The sequence below is a fragment of the Cercospora beticola genome, chromosome 1, assembly GCF_033473495.1.
Source record: "Cercospora beticola chromosome 1, complete sequence".
Lineage (NCBI taxonomy): Eukaryota > Fungi > Ascomycota > Dothideomycetes > Mycosphaerellales > Mycosphaerellaceae > Cercospora > Cercospora beticola.
In genome coordinates this window covers 4,017,191-4,035,853 of record NC_088935.1, presented here as the reverse complement: position 1 = coordinate 4,035,853, position 18,663 = coordinate 4,017,191, and the positions used below count along the sequence as shown (strand labels likewise).

The following is an 18,663-nucleotide window of genomic DNA, read 5'->3' as shown; positions in this document are numbered from 1 at the left end:
CTTCGACCTCAAACCCTTCTCGTTCCCGTTTCCCCATCGCCGTCACCACACAAAAACTTGATCCTAGCAGTGGTAGCAACGAATGACCAAATCGAGTCAGTCCATCAACCCTGCGCTAGGAACTTTCCAGGTGGTCAGCCATAAGCGCGTGCAGGGGTCTAGGAAGGATGTTCATCAAGAGAAAGATTGGAAGGGCAAGCATCACACATAGGGAAGACCTGATATTCCACGACCCGACGTTCTCAGCAACTGCCTTCAGACAATCTGAGCTGGACGTGTCATATCACGTACCATGCTGGCGAGATTCAATCGAGTGCATAGCAACGAGAGACAAACACAAGCAGACGAACCTGGCTGATGACCCGAATCGACCAGCATCATGATCTGAGCAAGGTGCTAGGGTCGGCCATGGTGTCACGACAAGCTTGCTTGCAGCTGCGCAGCATGACAGGGCTCGGGTCGGACAGAAAAAAACTGAGTTTTGCAAGGGTTATAGTCTCGTGGCTGGAAGGCAATGGGATCCCTGACGGGCCAGGGGAGATGGGTTGATCGAATCCGGTAAGACGGAAATGCCTGTCGTTTCCCGCCTCTGGCACCAAGAAGCAAATGCTAAGGCCGGCATTATGGCGCAACAGATCTGGCATCGGTCGAGGGTGTTCCGGGTGCTGCAAGGAAGAAACTTGCTGGACAGCCTTTTGCGGGTGCCTGCTGCCCTGCACCTGTGGTGGCTTTTCCGTTCATGGGAGTCGGTGGACAAGTCTTCCTGGTCGGCAGCCATCGACCGAGCGTACAGGCTCATGATGTGGACGGTGCTGTTCTTGCGCTGAACCGCACTTTTATGGATCGATCGATGGTACAGTAACTCGTGTTGGCAGAGTTGACGATGAGGTTTAGGCTGAAACTGAAGCAACTGCAAGTCGTGCACCACCACTACCGCTGCTATACTTGGAACGCACCCGATACTGCAAGCTACTGCAGCAACACCTTAGCACAATTGAGTGAATTCGACCCCCAGAGCTCACCTGCAACTGACTAATTCTCACCCTGTCTGGCATCCAGAACTCCACATCAGAAGATGCAGCGCTAAGTCATCGTCATCATCATGAATGAGAGCCCTGAAGTCCAAATTCTCGCTAACAATTCCGCACGTGTGATCACCTGCAGCAATGCCAGTAGACCAGGACTGCGAAGTAGTAGGGTGCGTGGTAGGTGTGGCTAGTAGGAGGCAAGTGGAAAGGATTCTTGTTGGATCTCCGTTTGATAGCCGGCATTGGTCTCGTATGCCATGCAATCCGGTTCGTTGGCACATAAGCAGGCATCGGCTACTTCCATCGGGCCGGAGCTAGAACTGCAGCATTGATGAAGCTGAGGGTTGATCTATGGGCATGCACGGAGATACTGGAACTTGCTCACGTTGTCCACTTACGTCGTCGATGAGGAAAATCAATCGCGGTTCGAGACTCAGGTGTGGCGAGATGCTTTGCTGTGAGAGCCGGGGAAGTTCTCACTGACTCGTCACTGATTACGGTCACGCAATCATGGCGGCCGCGTAGGATTCCCTTATGTCGCGCATCTGAGCAGGGGCGGTACCCCAGGCGCTCACGCTGCCAATGCCTACATCACATCACGCCTGATCAATTCGAATCTCGACCCGAAGGAGAATGTTTCGCCGTGAGACGACATGGTAAATAGTGGTGCAGGATGCTGTGTTTAGCCGGCGTGCGGAAATGCTCATCAGGCGATGGACTCTATCTTTATCCTATCTTCTTCCTAGTAGCGCGTACCTGAACTGGTGGGTCTTGCGACGTTTTGATCTGGGGCACGAAGGTGGCGATGTTTGACAGGAGATCGTCTAGGTCACTCTCACTCGTGTCTGCCATTCGTTTCCGTTGCTGGTGCACAATCGGCAGTTGCTTCGCAGCCCGCTTCTTCGGCACTGATGGCTTCGGTGGCATATCAAAGAGCCAGTCAACATCTTCATTGATGTCGTTTGTGTTCTGTTTGACCCTCGATTCATTCTTCAATGACTCTGGTCTGCAACTTTTCTTCGACGTCTGCTGCTTGCTGTGCACCGATTGTGGTACCGCACAGGAGGCTTCCAAACTGCCGTGATCGACATAGGGCTTTTTGGGTGCTGTATCTGACGATTCGAGACCGAGCCCTAATGACACCGCTGTGTCCTGGAGGATGGCATTGTTTCGCGTAGCCGCGACATGTTGAGCTGCATCCCTATCGACGAAAATCTTGCCAGCTTTAGTCTTCTTTGCAGCGGTCGTCCTTGTGCTCTCCTTGATATTAGGCTCGATTGCGGACTTCTTTGGTATCGCGGGTTTCTGCACTGGCTGCCTCGTCTTCTTCTTCTCACCTCCATCTGGCGTTTTCTTCGCTGGTGAGACCGAACGAATGTTGACAACTGCCTCACCAAGGGGTCGACGGTCACGGGCCAGCTCACGATCATTTCCTGCAACTTGTGTACGGTTCTCTTTCTTCTCGCCGTCTGTGGCAAATTCAGAAGGAGGCGCCTTATCCTCACAAGCAAGTTTCATGTCGGCTCTGTGACTTGCCTTGCTTCTGCCAGAAGATTTTGGATGGGCTCTACCAATTCCAGTACTGCTATCAGGATCGCGTCGCTTCTTGCTTATGTCGCTCGCCTCCTCGATGAAGCCGCTTGCGACTTTGTGCTCCGCAACCTCGGCCGCTTGCCTTCTAGGCCTTGCACTGGGCGCAGAGCTCGCATTCGTCGTCTGTGCTGAATTTCCAGCTGGTCCTTCACTGCCCACCGCCATCACAGATGCGGCTTTTGTTGGTTTGCGAATCGAAGGTGCTTGCTCATCATCGGGGCTAGTGGTGTTATGAACTTTTGCGGCAGGCCGTCGCTGTGCTGGTCTGCGCGCTGCCTCTGGCTGTGTCCGCGTGCCCTGCGCATCAGAATCAGGCTGATATTCGATGATTGGAGGTTCATCAGCGCAATTGCCAGACGTCTCAGACTCTTTGCTGGGCATGGCTTCGGTCGGCCCAGATCCATCGTTCTTCACCCTCTGCTTTGATCGCGGGGCTCGCTTTGGCACGTCTTCTCGTCTTTTCTTGGTAATGTCGGTTTCCTCTTCCAACAAACCTTCCGAGACCTTGGTCATGGCCGTCGTGGCGGCATGCCTCCTAGGACGAGCGGTAGGCTGCGAACCAGAATCTTCGATCGGTGCTGGCACAGCACTCGCAGCCGCTTCGGATGCTGGGGGTTTTCGCGGCCGGCCTTTCCTCTTAGTCGCCGGCTTCGTGGTATCTGGGCTCGTCGACTTGGCCGCAACATCTGCAGTAAGAGCTGTGGGTACACCCACCGCTATCTGCGCCGCTGCGACGGCCATCAAGCGGTCTGTAGGCTCATCGGGTGCTGCGTTCCCTTTCACATCCTCCGTGTCGAGTGCCTTCTTTGGCCGACCACGCCTCTTTGCCGGAGCTTCCACACATGCAGCAGAAGTGTCCGCAGCCGATTGGACTCCTTTGACCACCTTCTTTGACCTTGAAGGCTTCTTTGGCACAACTCGAGTCTCAACAGAGCCGTCATCGTCCGCCTTGCTGTGTATTATGTCGTCCGACTCTTCGCCATTGGCAGCGGTCGTCCTCTGGGGCTTGCCATTTGTAGCGACATTCTCCTGCGGTTCTGCATCTTCTTTCGATATCACTAGCTTCTGTTCTGCCTTTCCCTGACCTGCAGGGACGCCACTCGATTTCCTGCGCTTCGCTGGTCGTTCTTCGGCATGTGTCGATCCAAATGCTGGGGGCGCCGGCGGGGCAATCGGGAGACCAAAGGAGAAACCAAAGCTCGTCGCAAGACTTCGCACACTGGGGTACGTCAGCTACGAGTCCTTTCTTTCACAAACAGTGTCGCTTACCCAGCTCCACGCTGTCGTTGAATATGTCTTTCTATTCTGTCGTGCTTAGCAGGTGATGCTGTAGCCATGTCCGTGGTATCCAATGCTGCGCATGATATATCGCATAAGTGCTGTTCGATTTGGCGGGAAGACGTGCAGTGTAATCTATCGCGTAAGTGCTGTCCAAAGTGCCAGAAGACGTGTAGTGTTTGTGGACTCTTGCCGGTTTGGGAAATCGGAACAACCAAGCCGAGATGCTGGGCAGCGCAACAAGTCGTGGGACGTGGACGCTCACCTGTTGCCAGAACTGGGGCAGCGATGTCAGCTCAATGCTCATATTTTACATGCATATTCCTACAATACTGTGTTCATGTCCCCCATAACCGCCTCAAGGTGTCTCCTATCGTTTCTTTGCCACGGTCTCGCCTCTCTTCACGGTGCTGCTTCTCTTCCTGCATGTGCTTAGCGATTTGTTCAGCATATTCTAACTGCGAACGCGACTCGGCTGCTATCAACTGCAGCTCAACCTCCTTCTCCGCTGGTGAGAGGCCATCGATCCGCTTCTTGAACTCCTCTTGCTTCTCTGGGGTGTAAGAGCTCAAATTGTACTGCATTCCGCGCTCCATGGCCAGTTTCCGTGCTCGCGCAAACGCACTATCCTCCCCAAGTGCGGCCGTGATTTTTTCAGGCACTATCAGAGGCGGGAGTTCTGGCAGCTCTTGGCCCTTCTCCTCTGCTTCTTTCTGTATCCGTTCCCGCTCCAGCATCTCATGGTACAGCTTGTCTGCATGCATTTGAATGCGCTCCTCCTCTTCTTCTGATCGCACTTGTGAAAGATATCCAAGTGCGGAGAGGAACCGTGCTTGCATGGTATAGCATCTATTGAATGCCTTGCCTTCCTCCCTGCACATTGTCATCTTCTTCCACAGCGAGCCATTGGTCAAGCATTCTCGTTCTGCGATCTGGTAGTCTGCGCAATTCTCCAGCGCTGTTCGCCCAATCTCAGCTTTGCGATCTTTGAATGATTGTACCAAGTCTGCCAAACGATCTTGGTCAGACTTCCCTGCGCTCTCGACCTCGCTCTGCGGCCTGTAGTTTTTCCACAGATGCGCATACCGCCCATCCTGATAGAGTGCCTCAGGCGGGACTGCGGGTCGATCTGAGGGTGCGGAGTTCTGATGTTTTTGGTCGAGACCAGGTGTGTCTAGCCCAAGTTGGGCTCTGAAGGTGTTTGATGCAGCATCGGTCGAGGGCGCGGCTGCTGGGCGTGCAGCAGTTGCTTTCGTTTCGTCGTGTCTCGAGGATTCCTTATCCAGAAAATCCCGCAGTCCATCGTCCAGTTTCTTGGTAGGGTCGTTCGCCCCGTCGGTGCTGCTTCCCCATAACCACCCCATTGCTGCAGATGTGTCGGATGATCTACGAGTGCATGTGCAAGTTCACCTACGCCGAAGCTGCCAAAGCATGGAGCCAAAAGTCGCGGACGCTTGGCACATCGGCCGGCGCCCCCACTCCTCTCCAACTCATCACTCACAAGTTAGACCTACAGTAGTGCACTTGATGTACGTGCTAGGCCCCGCAAAGCACCAGCGCATTGCTGCGACGAAAGGTGTAATTTTTGCATTCACAGATGACTGTTGTGTTGTTAAGGGTTCCATAGAGTATAGAACAGCCGCAACAAGATGCTCCGCGCTCCCGACAGGCATGGTGACGTGCAGCAATTCAATCTCAAACTGTGCTCTCAACTCGTCGAAGACAGCATTACTCAGTGGTATACCGCTCGCGGCATAGCTGTGCACATTCTAATGCAGCGTGTCTCACCGAACAAAGGGCTCGGCAACAGGCGGACAAGAGTATAACAAGCGCCGTCAAGCTTTGGATGAGTGGGACGGTGGGACTCTCGGATCTGGTTGTGATTGTTTCCCAAACTCCCACTTTCTAGAGCTGGCCATCCCGGACACGATGGCGTGGGGGTAACAGGCAAGCAAAACGCCCATCACGAAGCCGGAGCAATCAGAATGGCAGTGGCATTGCCACCTCCTCGCCCACGCCTGCCCACGAGCGGCGCGCGAGGCGTATCCTTCTTGCCGGCCATTCAACGCCAAGAAGCACCACTGTCCATCAAGGTGTTTGACGGTAGCACCTAGTGTCATCCAGCCAGTCCCATCCAGTCCTTCAAGAAGCTTTTTGCGCTGTTGCTTCGCATCGACTTGACAATATAAGCACTCGCCTGTGCCAGTGAACAATCCCTCGACGCACACGTCCGCAGCAACCATGTCGGAGTGCGACACTGGCAACGAGTTCGATGGCCGCCTGGGACTTCGCATCTCCTCCATCTTCGTCATTCTCGTGGGATCTGCCTTGGGTGCACTCTTCCCAGTCTACGCCGCACGACATCGTGGCACAGGCGTTCCAGAATGGGCGTTCTTCATCGCCAAGTACTTTGGCTCTGGTGTGATCGTGGCTACAGCGTTCATACATGTAAGTAGCCGACCCAGGTACACGGGCGACACCACTGACGACACAACAGCTTCTAGCGCCCGCTGAGGAAGCCCTGAAGAATGAGTGCCTCACAGGACCAATCACGGAGTACACATGTGCGTGGAGAACTCCAGCAGCGTGGCTCAGGGACACAACTAACGAGATGCAGGGGTTGAAGGAATCATCCTCATGACCGTCTTCCTACTGTTCTTCGTCGAGCTGATGACGATGCGCTATGCGAAATTCGGCCACTCTCATGATCACGATGTCGAAGATGTCACACAGGACAAGGCATACGCGCTCACCGGCTCGCCTGACATCAAATATCAGGACGAGCCCAGCGTTTCCACTGGCAATGGCAATGAATGCCCGACCAATCCTCATGTTCCCGGCGACGACCACCTCGGACATGCGAGAGACCACACTGATTCAACATCGGCTACTGCTGTGGCCGGGCAGAAGACGTTCGACCCGGATTCATACGCTGCGCAGATGACGGCCGTCTTCATCTTGGAATTCGGTGTAAGTTGACGTCCCACGAGGCGCGCATTGACCTCCTGACGTGGCTTTGCAATCAAGCGCTGGAGCTTTTCGCGATGCTAATGATGGTTTCAAGGTCATCTTCCACTCGATTTTCATCGGTCTCACCTTGGCTGTATCTGGCTCAGAATTTGACACTCTATATGTTGTCTTGACTTTCCATCAGACCTTCGAGGGACTCGCACTGGGCTCGAGACTTGGAAGCATCAACTGGCCACAATCTAAGCGATTCACCCCATACTTGCTCGGACTAGGCTATGCTGTGTCAACGCCCATTGCCATTGGAATCGGTCTCGGCGTGCGTGCTTCGCTCAACCCGAACAGCCAGTCCTTTCTCATCGTCAACGGCGTCTTCGACTCTATCTCGGCCGGCATCCTCATCTACACTGGTCTTGTGGAACTGATGGCTCACGAGTTCATGTTCAGTAGCTACATGCAAAAAGCACCAATAAGATTGGTGCTCTCTGCCATAGGCTGCATGGTCCTCGGAGCACTTCTGATGGCGATTTTGGGCAAGTGGGCATAGAATTACCTCCCACGTTCGCAAACGCATTTTCACGGCGTAAAGCAGCATCAGCGTTGCATTGTAAAGTTGGCAATAGACACAATACCTCACGACAGTCACGATGTATAGGAAATTTCATACAAAGATACCACGCCTTTTGCGCTACGAAGAATCCTGCCTTTCATCCTGTTCATGCTTGACAATCGTCCTAACAATATCCTGGTGGGGATCGTGTCGGATTCATCATCAACCTGGCATCTTGGCCGTCAAGGATCCCGGAATATAAAAGTCTGCCTATGCTGGTGTATACACAGTCCCGTGGTGAACTTTCTTTGCTCCGCAATTTGGTATGTGCGAGATACCGTTGACAGATTCGTCCGGCGTTCGCGATTTCGTCCGTTTGGTGTATCAAAATCAAATTTCTCGCCCGCCCAGCAGGCAACCATAATTGACCTTTGGCTCTTCTGCCATCACTTGTACGCTGCCACAAATTCCAATGCGTCGGTGCCGACTTTCGCTCGGGCTGGCATGACGTCGCGACGACGACGGAGTTACGGACTTTACAGCAGCAAACACAGCAAGCAAGGCGGACTTAGCCTATAGTAGAACAAAGCTCAAGCTCTTTCCTCCTTACATCCCGGACAGAGCGTTAGCATACGTCCGGCAACACTATACACACACCTTTGCTACATAAGAACGAAGGCGTCCATTCCTCTGCAGACACCTCAACAACAATACAAGCTCCAACATCAAAGCCCGCCATGTCTTTCCTCCCAAGATTCCTCTACTCGCAATTCCTCGTCACCCCTCCCAAGCCTACTCAAGACTGCACAGGCAAGACCATCATCGTAACAGGCGCCAACGTCGGTCTAGGCAAAGAAGCAGCGCGCCACTTCGTTCAGCTCAACTGCGCCAAACTCATCATCGCCTGCCGCTCCCTCGAAAAAGGCGAAGCAGCCAAACGCGACATCGAATCCACCACCGGCCGCAAAAACGTCATCGAAGTCTGGCAGCTCGATCTTTCCTCGTACCAAAATGTCAAAGATTTCGCCGCGCGTGCTACAAAAGAGCTCCCTCGCATTGATATCCTACTGGAAAATGCTGGTGTTGCGACGGGAGAATACCATCTCATGGAAGACAACGAATCGACCATTACTGTCAATGTCGTGAGCACATTCTTGCTCGCGCTACTGATGTTGCCTAAGCTGCAAGAAACGAGTCAGAAATTCAACATCAAACCTACTTTGACGATTGTCAGTTCTGAGGTCCATTTCTTTACTTCTTTCAAGGAGAAGTCGAGTCAGAATATCTTTGATACGCTGAACAACAAGGAGACTGCGAACATGGGTGATCGATACAATGTTAGCAAACTTCTGGAAGTCCTGGCTTGTCGCGAGATCGCAAGACTGCATCCTGGATCTTTGAAGAATGTTACGCTTAACTTTGTCAATCCTGGATGGTGTCATTCGGAACTCATGAGGGAGGTTTCGAACCCGCTGGTTAAGTTGTTGAAATTGATCATGTGTCGGACAACGGAGGTTGGGAGCCGGACGTTGGTAGACGCGGGTTTGAAGGGCGAGGAGAGTCATGGCAAGTACTTGAGTGATTCCAAGATTGCGCCTTGCGCTCCGCTTGTAGAGGGTCGTGAGGGGCCAGAGTTGCAAAGACGGGTATGGGGCGAGTTGAGTGAGAAGTTGGAGAGGATTCAGCCAGGTGTGACGAAGAATCTGGATGCGTAGGAAAAGCACTGCCAGTGTGAGAGATGAAAACAGCATGATGAAAACAGAGGCATGAACATCTGGAAGGACTGGCGAACAGGACGAAGAATAATATTGCATGCATGAGTGTACCAGCAGGACGATGGCTTCAAGCATAGCAGTGAATAACCTCATTATTGACTTACACAATCAGCAACCAGCGCCCTCTCCACGAAACGAACACCTCTGGTTCATGAAGATCGAACATGGTAAACTAGCTCATGTCTCTCTTTAGTCTACAAGGACCTAAACCCAAAAAGGCTCACTCAGCACAAGAGGATGAACTCGTCAGCTGCGCGACCTGGTAAACTAGCTCATGTCCTCACTTAGCGCAAAGTACGTCTCGCGTGGCAACAAACTTAACATTCCACCGGACTTTGCATGAACTCAGCCATATTGCTCGCATCAAACTAGCACCTACAGTAGTCTCGACCGAGTTCCGGGCCCCGTTCATGTGGATGTTGCCAAGAAAGGGCGTGACTTAGCTTACCAAATGTTGAGGTTTCGTGGTGGCGCGCATGTATCTGGCTTGCTGTGCTTGGAAAGACTGGTCGTGGGGGATCCGATTGACTCAACGATTGATTGTATGAGTATAACTGCATAAAATCAACAGATTGTGCCAAGATGTACATGAATTAGATAGATAGATAATTCTTATACGCCGGTCTACCTCTTTTAACTAGAGTAAGCAGTACGCTCTATATTTTTCGTAGGTAGAAAAGCCCTCGTACTAGTACTCCGGTAGAAAAACCTCCTTATATCTTTATGTTTTATAGCAAGCTCTATATAGCCTGCCGCTTCTATAGTTTCTAGTTTTCCTTAGGACAATTTATATTGTCTTAATAGTTTATTAGATCCTTTATAATATAGTTCTCCTTAGTTATTTCTTATATTATTTATTACTTAGGAGCCCGATTCTCTTGCCTACTAGCTTAGGGACTCTAGCCTATATATATAGTCTTTATCCCTACGCTAGTATCTATATTAATCCTATATCTAACTCTTTCTTACTAGTTCCTAGAATAGGTATCTCTCTATATAAATCCTACTTAGATTTTAACTTTCCTTAGTACCTAGTTATATAACCTATATCTAGAGAAATTCTAGTTTTTATAGAATATCTAGAATAGTAGGTATCTTTATAGGTAGCTCTAAGTATAGTATAGAGTTAGATAGCTTATATTAGATACTCTGCCTTTAGACTTAAAGTTTCTAGAGAGCTCTAGAGCAGAGGAACTAGTCTGCCTTAGAGTCTCCTATTTAGACAAAAGGCTCCTAGTAGCTAATTATCCTAGTATCTATAGAAGTACTACTATTCCTTTCTTCTATTTCTACTATCCTTGCTCTTTCTTATTAAAGCCTTCTTTTAGATATACTTAGTTCCTCCTCTTTAGCCTATTTAGAGCCTAGGTTACTACTCTAGCCTCTAGACCTATAGTAGTATTTACTACCTAGAAGGGCTGTCCTATAGTCGAGCATTAGAATCCTATAGTAGTCGTACTACGCTAGCGTCGTCTTCGTATTCTTAGGAGCTCTCTAGTCTCCCTAGGTCGAAATTCTAGACTTTTTGTCGCCTTCTTCCTGTCTCTATAGGTACCTAGCCGCCCTATACTTTACCAGCATAGCCGAAGCTATCTGTTTCTACCTGCGACCGCGTAGAGGTGTGCAATAGGACTTCGCAGGCGATGTACATGAATTAGTGTGCCAATTCCTTTGGAGCAGAGGCGGCCAACGAGGGGAAGATACTGACTGCGAGTGGATGAGAAGTACCACTAAGGGCCCAAATTTGTATATCTGAGTTCGCTTTTCATATTAAGTATCTATGCCTAAACACCCCATGACGAACAGCGTCATGAATAGACAAGTAGCCCACATCCACAGCTTTCCCTCGCCGCTGTGCCTTCCGGCCGCTGCTCCAGTAGCTTGCAATGCGGTGCTGGCAGTCTGACTTGATCCACCACTGGCTTCCCTGGAAATAGTCCTAGTAACAACTACAGTTGTCGACGGTGCTAGGTCCAGTGTCCTTGTACTCGTTCCCGAGATGACCACGATCTGAGTTGGATTCAACAAGCTCAAAGTCTGGCCGTTCACAACAACAGTTTTGCCCCTTGCACTATCAAGAGTACGGCTGCCTCCAATGACAAGTTCTGATTCAAAGCCAATGAAGGAAATGGTGTCGCTTCCTGCAGTGATTGCGCCAGCGGCTCCAGCTGTGACGACTGGTGCTGCGGTTATGCCTGCAGCAGTAGCCTCGATAGGTGTGGTATGTCCATTGACCACTATGGCGCCTCCGTCGCTAGCCAGTGAGTACGTGCTGCCGCCGGCCACGACCTCGGATCCATCTGAAAGCGTCTGTCCGTCGATGACCAACGCTCCATCTCCTTGAGCGGTCAGTGTTGCCGCTGGGAGTGTGATTTGCGGAGGCGAGGCTCCTGCGACAGGAGTTGTGCTCCCATCGATGACCAGAGCCGTGCCACTTGGGGCCAAAGACAACGTCGTGCCGCCGACAACCACAGCCTCTCCGCCTGGTTGCAGCGTTTGTCCGCCAATCTCAATGTTACCAGATGGGTCAGCTGTCAGAATTCCACTCCCAAGGCTGACTTCAGCTGCGGGAGCTGCGATTGGGGTCGTCGCGTCGTTGATCACGACCGCGGTCCCGCTTGGTGCAAGTGACAGTGTATTGCCACCAACAGTCACTGCAGGGCCTCCGGGTTGCAAAGTCTCGGTGCCGATCTCAAAAGATCCATCCGGGTTCGCGGTGACCGACCCGCCGCCGACAATCACTTCATCACCAGGTTCGAGCTGTGAGGGCTGCTCTCCAGAGGAGTTATCACCAGAATCGTTACCTGCACCATCGGGCTGAGCTGCACTTCCGGTTGGCGTCGGCACTAAGCCAATACCGCTGGCTATAGCATCCCCGGCACTTGGTGATTCGGACTCATTGTCATTGTTCTCTCCAGGGTTCTCCGCGGGTTCGGTGCCTGGAGAGTCATTGTTCTCCGGTGGTGGCTGCGCAACGCCATCTTCGGATTCATCATCCGCGTCAGGTGCAGGCGCTGGAGAGGTGTCCGATGAGTCGTCCTCCGGTGTTGGCTCTGGAGTACCAGGTGTGCCTTCGTCGTCCTCGTCGGGTGCTTCTGGCGCCGGCGCGGGAGCATCAGGAGTGCTCTCATCATCCTCGTCCGGCGTTTCTGGTGCGGGCTCGGGAACAGCAGGAGTGTCTTCGCCATCGTCATCAGGCGTCTCAGGCGCTGGCTCAGGAGTGGCAGGGTCATTGTCATCGCCCTCATCAGGCGTTTCTGGTGGTGGGTCGTCGGAAGAGTCATCCCCCTCCTCTATGGGGAGTGCCGTACCTGTCGGTGGTTCATCGTCAGGTGTTGAGTCCGTCGGAGTGGGCAGATTCGTTTCCGGCACATCTGAACCTGGTCCACCAAGTGTTGGACTCGGGCTTGGATCTCCGTTTGCAGTTGTTGTTGGTGAGTTGGGACTCGTCAAGGTACCAGGCAGGGTCATAGTTACATCGCTTCGTGCTGTAAGCTGTGAGACTGGGATGTGCACCGTGGGTTCTCCGGCACCAGGCCCAGGTTTGCAAGTGCCAACAAATGGCCAAGTCGCGATGATTTCAGGTATGCCAGCAAGGAACTCCGGCAGGTCGTCTGGAAGCGAGAACTCGTAAGTGCTGCTGGAGTCGCCCTCATCGGTCATGTTCGCCAGTTCCATGTATTGCTCGAAGGTGAAATCAGCGTTCGCAATTTGTGACGGTAGCGGCATGGCGATCGTGCTTGTCTGCATGATGGGATCTCTGTTACCGAGCGTTCTAGTACCATCACATGGCTGGCTCGTTTGGATCCACATATGGCTGAACCATAAATAAGGCGTCGGAGACGTGAACGTTAAATGTTGAAGTTCATAGGCCATCGTTGTTGCTGCGAGGACCTGGCTGGAGGCGTACATCAAGGCATTTGCTGGCAAAAGATTGTTTGGCACTCCACTGAAGCGTTCAGACCTGGTTTCGGGCAGGAACTTGGTCGAAGTAGGGAGTGTGAAAGTTTGTGTAGTCGTTGCAAGAGTTTCCGTAGTGACGCCCACAGCGGTAGAAGCGTCGCCGGTGATCCAGCTATACCATCCAGTCGGGGCCGTTGCGTTTGCGACAAACTTGGTGGTCGAGTTCTGAGGCACTGCTGAGCCATTACCGTACTGCACCCAGGTCGTGATCACTGTAGCCACTGGAAACTCCATCGCTGAGGAGTACCAACTGTTGACGCCAACAGCGTCGGGGTAGACATAGCAGCATGTTGCGGCCGCGTCTGAAGTCGTGTTCCCAATTGTAGTTGAGTTGGCAGAGAGGGTCGGGGCCACAGTCAAAGTTGGACCACTTGTGATCAAAGTACTCGAGCTGGACAGTGTCGATGAAGTATCTGTGCTTGTCTGTGCAGCATTTGTCGTGGTTGTCAAGCTGCTATTTGAGAATGCTTGTCGTGGGAAGTGTAGGGCATCGACAACACTTCCAATTGTGGTCAATGTCCATAGATAATTTAGTCCCATGTTGGGCGTGAGAAGAGGCCGTGTTGTCGCACCCACGATGTCGTACCTAGTCTATCAGTGTACTATTGTCATCGCACGGATTAGTAGGAGAGTACAGATGTAGAGAACAATAAAGAAGCCCAAACGGGTGGCGGGTTGCTCAAGACAGATGCGACTGGCGCAAGGCCCACTTCGTCTTTAGCGATACTCCTGCTGACCCGGCAAGATGCATCGGACCAGGCGATGTCAACAGCGTGAGATCTAGCCCAGGTCAGGCTTGATGGGGACATGAGTGCTGTGCGGACTCAAGCGAAAGGAATGCATATGCCTCCGTCTGCGGCTGAAGGCGGTGCGACTTCAATTCGGAGCCATGCACCTTGTGTCTGTCGACTTGATGCTCATGCTCCAAATTCTGCGTCCTGTTCGAGGCGCGACACGCTTCGCGATGGCTTCTTTCAAGAGCCATAGAGCCGGCTCTACTTGGAGGTAGGGCTTCAGAGGATCGTTATCCTTGATATTGGGGGGTTTTCAGCTCCGTCTGTGCAGCGCAAGAAGGAAGATATATATAAGCCAAGCGCCCTTACCCTGGTCCAGTGCATGCCAAGTATTGAGTCTTGCCATTCTTAGTGCTCGCAGTTGCACACGGAACTCGGGCTTTGGCCTCTATGCAGCCGACTGGGTGTTGCTGCTGCTGACCGACACCACGGCAGGACACAGCATGCCTTTGACGCGTCCGAGTGACTGGATTTGGCGCTCCTGCAAATGGGCGATGTTTCTGCCGCATGGCGCTGCTGCAGAGCCGACATGTCAGTGTTGCGGTGGTTTTCACCGAGTGTCGGAGGCATTTCTCGCGTCGCGAGCGCTCGTGCGATGGTGATGGAGGATGTGGTGGAGCACATCGCTTGACGCGAAGTTGGCAAGTTGGGTCGGCTCATCTTCGGCTTCGCTTGGCACATGTCTGTCGCAGCTCTTCCCAGTCCAGTCTTCTAACGTACCAACAACGCATTCACTTCCTTCTAGCCAGCATTGTCGTGCTATATGCTTGGTGATGCCACCCTATTGGATCCGGTACTTTGCATGACAGCCAGAAGCATGCGCTTGTCAATACTCACGTTCCAGAATCCCCTTAGCAAGTCAAAGTTCACTGACAGCAGCACTTTCACACTCGGATTCCCGCTGACGATGGCAGTAACTCCGGTCTAGGGGAATTCAGCGCGGTTGCATACGTTCCTTCGTGCGGACCCTTGGCCGTCAGCAGTCTGTTCAATGGTTTCTGCGGCGATATGAGAAGTGGCGACTGAGCTCGTGCTTCGCCGGTCGTTGAGACTAGCAAATTCTCCGGCCTAGAACTGCCAGTCACCGACTGAGATGAGCGACACTGAGGTCTCCCAGACTGTGTCCGAGCAGGTTTTCAGTCTCGATGGTAGTTGGCGAGCATGATCCTTTGCCAAGAAACACTCTCCTGAGTCATCATGGGATATGGCCTTCCTGATCAACAGTGGCAGCCTAGAAGACTGGCCATCTTGCTTTGCGAGACAACAACATCGCTGACGCAGGCGAAGACTGACATCTCAATAAGAATGTCTTCCTTAATCCCCTCACAGCTTCGAAGCAACCGCCGAAGACTTCAACAGGACCTCGCGCTCGTGCAGAGCCAAGGCAAAACACAAGGCATTACTCTCGAGCCAATCCCCGACACCGATCTCCAGAAATGGACTGCAACAATTGACTTCAGAGGCCCAGAATTCGCAGGCTCACCTTACGAAGGAGGCGTTTTCGAATTCACGTTGAACATGTCCGGCACGGAGAAACCATATCCATTACGAGGCCCTGAAATATTTTGTAATACCAAAATATACAACCCGCATGTGGACCAGAAGACTGGGGAGGTTGGCTTTTCCATGCTGTCGGAAGACCAGTGGAGTCCGATCCTGACTCTGTTCACGACGATGTTATCTTTGCTCGTCGCACTCGGCGAGCCGGAGCCTGGATATGAGGTTGACGGTGTGTTGATGTTGGAATACATCTCGGATCCAGACGTTTTCTGGGAGAAGGCAAGAGAATGGACCAGGAAATATGCTGTGCCTGGAAACACGGACACAACTCACAGCTCGACATCGCAAGCCGAAGCACATGTCTGAAGTCTCTGACAGATGTTGTATGAAATGAGATTATAGTTGAAAACTAAAAGATTCGTAAATTATCATGAGACACGTACACGCATAATTTCTCGTCTTATCATCACCCGTCAGTGCCCTCCAACATCTAGATCGGTAATGCGACAGCTGAGCAACCTGACGCTCTCATAAGCTTATGTCCACCCTCGACATTTATAACGCCGTGATCCGTCATCATATCAAACAGCCTACAAATGCCTCTTGCACATTCGTAGTCTCCAATCCTACAATAGCCATTGCGGTCGCACTTATTACGACAGTCTGTAAAATTCGCTGCGGTGCCCTGCCAGAGAGGTTGGCTGCCGTTCACCAGATATGCATCCGTATAAATCCATCTAGGGCAATTGAGTGAGGGGCTGCCATTTTCGGTTGGTGAAGCACAATTGGTCTCGGTGCTTGGAGTTCCTGGGTCGACTGGCGTTGGAGGGTCGACTGGAGTCTCATCGTCGCCGTCTGTATGATATAAGCGTGGTTAGTGATGACCTCGCTAACAATTGGTTGCGGTGGAGCTGAGACGAACCTTCATCGACTGCCACATCAGCAGCCAGGACATAGTTCGTAAACTCTGCGACACTGCCAGCAGGCAGCAGAGACCATAATCCATCTTCATTTCTGGAGTTGACCTCATTGCCGTCCACCGAGCAGCGAAGTGGACACCTTCCATCTTGCGTAGCCTCGATGCGACATCTAGGCACAGCGTAGCCATTTGCGTTAGACAAAGCCATCATCTGCATTCCAGGTCCATCGTATGATTGGCCGACAACGGGGTAGCCTTCTGCTGCACCCTCGACATTGGAAAGATCGGCGACTTGAAGTTGCGTGCCATCCAAGGAAAAAATGGTAGGGGCGTATTCGTCGTCTGATTGATCCCAGTCGTACTGAACGTGGTAGTGAATCTCATCCGCATCGGCGGGCCCTGGTTGGAGGTCAGCGTCAGTCACTTGCTTGGATGCATGCGTGTTAGCGGAGCGATCTGCTCCACTTACATTCCGCGAAGGCCTGTGGAAGGTCGCAGTCAGCAAAATGGTACATTGTCATATCGCATGCGTGGAACTTACCATGTCTTGATCAACGATGTAGAACGCTGAGGGAGTGGCCTGCAGCTGCCAGCTCGTGACTGATACTTTGGTCTCGGTGGTCGTCTGAGTCGTGAGCACAGTGTTCCATCTCGTTCGTGAGAGTACTGTGAGTCGTGTGGTGGTGATGACCTTGGTAGGCGTTGTCGTAGTAGTTGCCACAATCTATCACACGTCAGCGAAAATGCAGGGAAACCCCGAAGTGAGGGCACTTACGTTCTGCGTGTTTGTGATTGACCTCACACTCGTAATGACGGACGATATCGTCTGACGTATCGTGATTGTCGAGCTAGGTATCATGCAATTGCAAGCTGAGGTGATCTGCACTGAATTTGTAGCTTTCAGGCATGCCGGTTGCGATGCAGTTGCTTGCCTCTTGATTATCGCTGCGCCCGTCGGGAACTGCGTGTTATTGCTCGTTACAGAATCTGAGCATTGATAGCAAGCCGAGTCGGCAGCAAGTCGATCTGCGGCGGCTATTAGTTCGAAGCCCATCTCTTGCTGAGTGCCTCGCCATAGGTAACAAACTGAACCCAAGGACAGCGTTACAGATTTACAACCAGGAAGTCCACTGAAGCCTGAGAGTCCGGATGCGTCAAGTCTGCGGCATGCGGCAACGCATCCTTCAAGGCTGGACCGCGATTCTGAGTCGGAGGTACTAAATTGAAGATATTCGATCCCCTGGGGATCTCTGGAGATGGTATTGTAGCCTCTCTGGGCACAGAAGCCGGCTTGTGGCGCCTGGGCGGTCGCGAGTGCACAATCGCTTCCAGTGTAAGTGTTCGTGGCAGTTGTAGTCCTTGTAGTCGTCGTGGTTGTTGTAGTGACCCTGGAAGTGGTCGTAATCCTAGTAGAGGTTGTAGTCGAGGTTGACGACGTTGTATTGCTCGCCAAGGCATTCGAGCACCGGTAGCAGGCCGCATCCGCACCAAAGGAACCCCCGTCATTTAGGTGGAAGCCCATCTCAGCCTGAGTGCCTCGCCATAGGAAACAAACCGAACCTATGTAGAGGCTTATCGATTTACAGCCAGGAAGTCCGCTGCTGCCTATGGCGCCGGAAGAGTCAAAGGCATGACATGCGGCAGCGCATCCTTCAACACTAGACTGCGATGCCGGGTCATCGAAATATTGTTGAAAATAGTCTCCCCCTTGGGGATCCGTCGTGGTCCGTAGGTAGCCTTTTTGAGCACAGAGGCTGGGTTGCGGCGCCTGTGCGGTTGCGAGCGTACAAGCAACAGTGGGTGCCGAAACAGTCGTAGATGTGGCAGTCCTAGTAGAGGTGGTAGTGGAGATTGAGCTTAATGTTGTGTGGTTGTCCTGGTCGTCGTCGTAGTCGTAGTCGATGAAGTGTCCGTCGGTACATCGTTGGCGCCTGGAATCTCTGGATTCTGGGCCGTGATCTCGGGAGTGTAGCCAGAACATGCCGAAATCAAGCCAAACGTATTGACGGTGAGAACCTCAGTAGCGATTCTTGTATCGGTCGTGGTGGAAGTCAAGGTCGTCATAGACGTTCGAACGCTTCAATCTGTCAGGATACGATCGCTCCTGAGGCTGATATCTTGACTCACGAAGTTGCCGTGTTGTTCAGTACTGGGGCTGTTACTGTAGCAATCCTGGTTGTTGAGGTCACTGTATACACAGTAGTCCTGTCAAACGTGTCAACATATAAACACTTGATTCGAATTCACTGATAGAAATCCATACTGTCTGACAGTAGCAGTCGTTCGAATTGTACTG

The 18,663-nt window shown here is 52.2% G+C and overlaps 7 protein-coding genes across 7 annotated transcripts; 3 read left to right on the top strand and 4 right to left on the bottom strand.

Annotated features, from left to right (window-relative positions):
• Positions 1-1,754: 1,754 nt before the first annotated feature.
• On the bottom strand, positions 1,755-3,958 carry RHO25_001614 (uncharacterized protein; the record flags this gene model as incomplete). Its single annotated transcript, XM_023594224.1, has 2 exons — positions 1,755-3,840; positions 3,891-3,958. 2 exons carry the CDS (start codon positions 3,956-3,958, stop codon positions 1,755-1,757), a joined length of 2,154 nt encoding a protein of 717 aa, XP_023459759.1.
• A 279-nt stretch (positions 3,959-4,237) lies between these two features.
• RHO25_001613 (uncharacterized protein) lies at positions 4,238-5,263 on the bottom strand (the record flags this gene model as incomplete). Its single annotated transcript, XM_023594223.1, has 1 exon — positions 4,238-5,263. The coding sequence occupies one exon, from the start codon at positions 5,261-5,263 to the stop codon at positions 4,238-4,240; it is 1,026 nt and encodes a 341-aa protein (XP_023459760.1).
• An 877-nt stretch (positions 5,264-6,140) lies between these two features.
• Positions 6,141-7,413, top strand: RHO25_001612 (uncharacterized protein; the record flags this gene model as incomplete). Its single annotated transcript, XM_023594222.2, has 4 exons — positions 6,141-6,347; positions 6,397-6,463; positions 6,517-6,869; positions 6,964-7,413. 4 exons carry the CDS (start codon positions 6,141-6,143, stop codon positions 7,411-7,413), a joined length of 1,077 nt encoding a protein of 358 aa, XP_023459757.1.
• A 740-nt stretch (positions 7,414-8,153) lies between these two features.
• Positions 8,154-9,131, top strand: RHO25_001611 (uncharacterized protein; the record flags this gene model as incomplete). The annotated part of the gene is made up of 1 exon (XM_023594221.2): positions 8,154-9,131. The coding sequence occupies one exon, from the start codon at positions 8,154-8,156 to the stop codon at positions 9,129-9,131; it is 978 nt and encodes a 325-aa protein (XP_023459758.1).
• A 1,830-nt stretch (positions 9,132-10,961) lies between these two features.
• RHO25_001610 (uncharacterized protein) lies at positions 10,962-13,694 on the bottom strand (the record flags this gene model as incomplete). The annotated part of the gene is made up of 1 exon (XM_023594220.2): positions 10,962-13,694. One exon carries the CDS (start codon positions 13,692-13,694, stop codon positions 10,962-10,964), a length of 2,733 nt encoding a protein of 910 aa, XP_023459755.1.
• A 1,451-nt stretch (positions 13,695-15,145) lies between these two features.
• RHO25_001609 (uncharacterized protein) lies at positions 15,146-15,814 on the top strand (the record flags this gene model as incomplete). The annotated part of the gene is made up of 1 exon (XM_023594219.2): positions 15,146-15,814. The coding sequence occupies one exon, from the start codon at positions 15,146-15,148 to the stop codon at positions 15,812-15,814; it is 669 nt and encodes a 222-aa protein (XP_023459756.1).
• Positions 15,815-15,938: 124 nt separating this feature from the next.
• RHO25_001608 (uncharacterized protein) lies at positions 15,939-17,421 on the bottom strand (the record flags this gene model as incomplete). Its single annotated transcript, XM_065602127.1, has 5 exons — positions 15,939-16,303; positions 16,371-16,766; positions 16,837-16,849; positions 16,909-17,091; positions 17,143-17,421. The coding sequence occupies 5 exons, from the start codon at positions 17,419-17,421 to the stop codon at positions 15,939-15,941; spliced, it is 1,236 nt and encodes a 411-aa protein (XP_065458199.1).
• Positions 17,422-18,663: the final 1,242 nt, after the last annotated feature.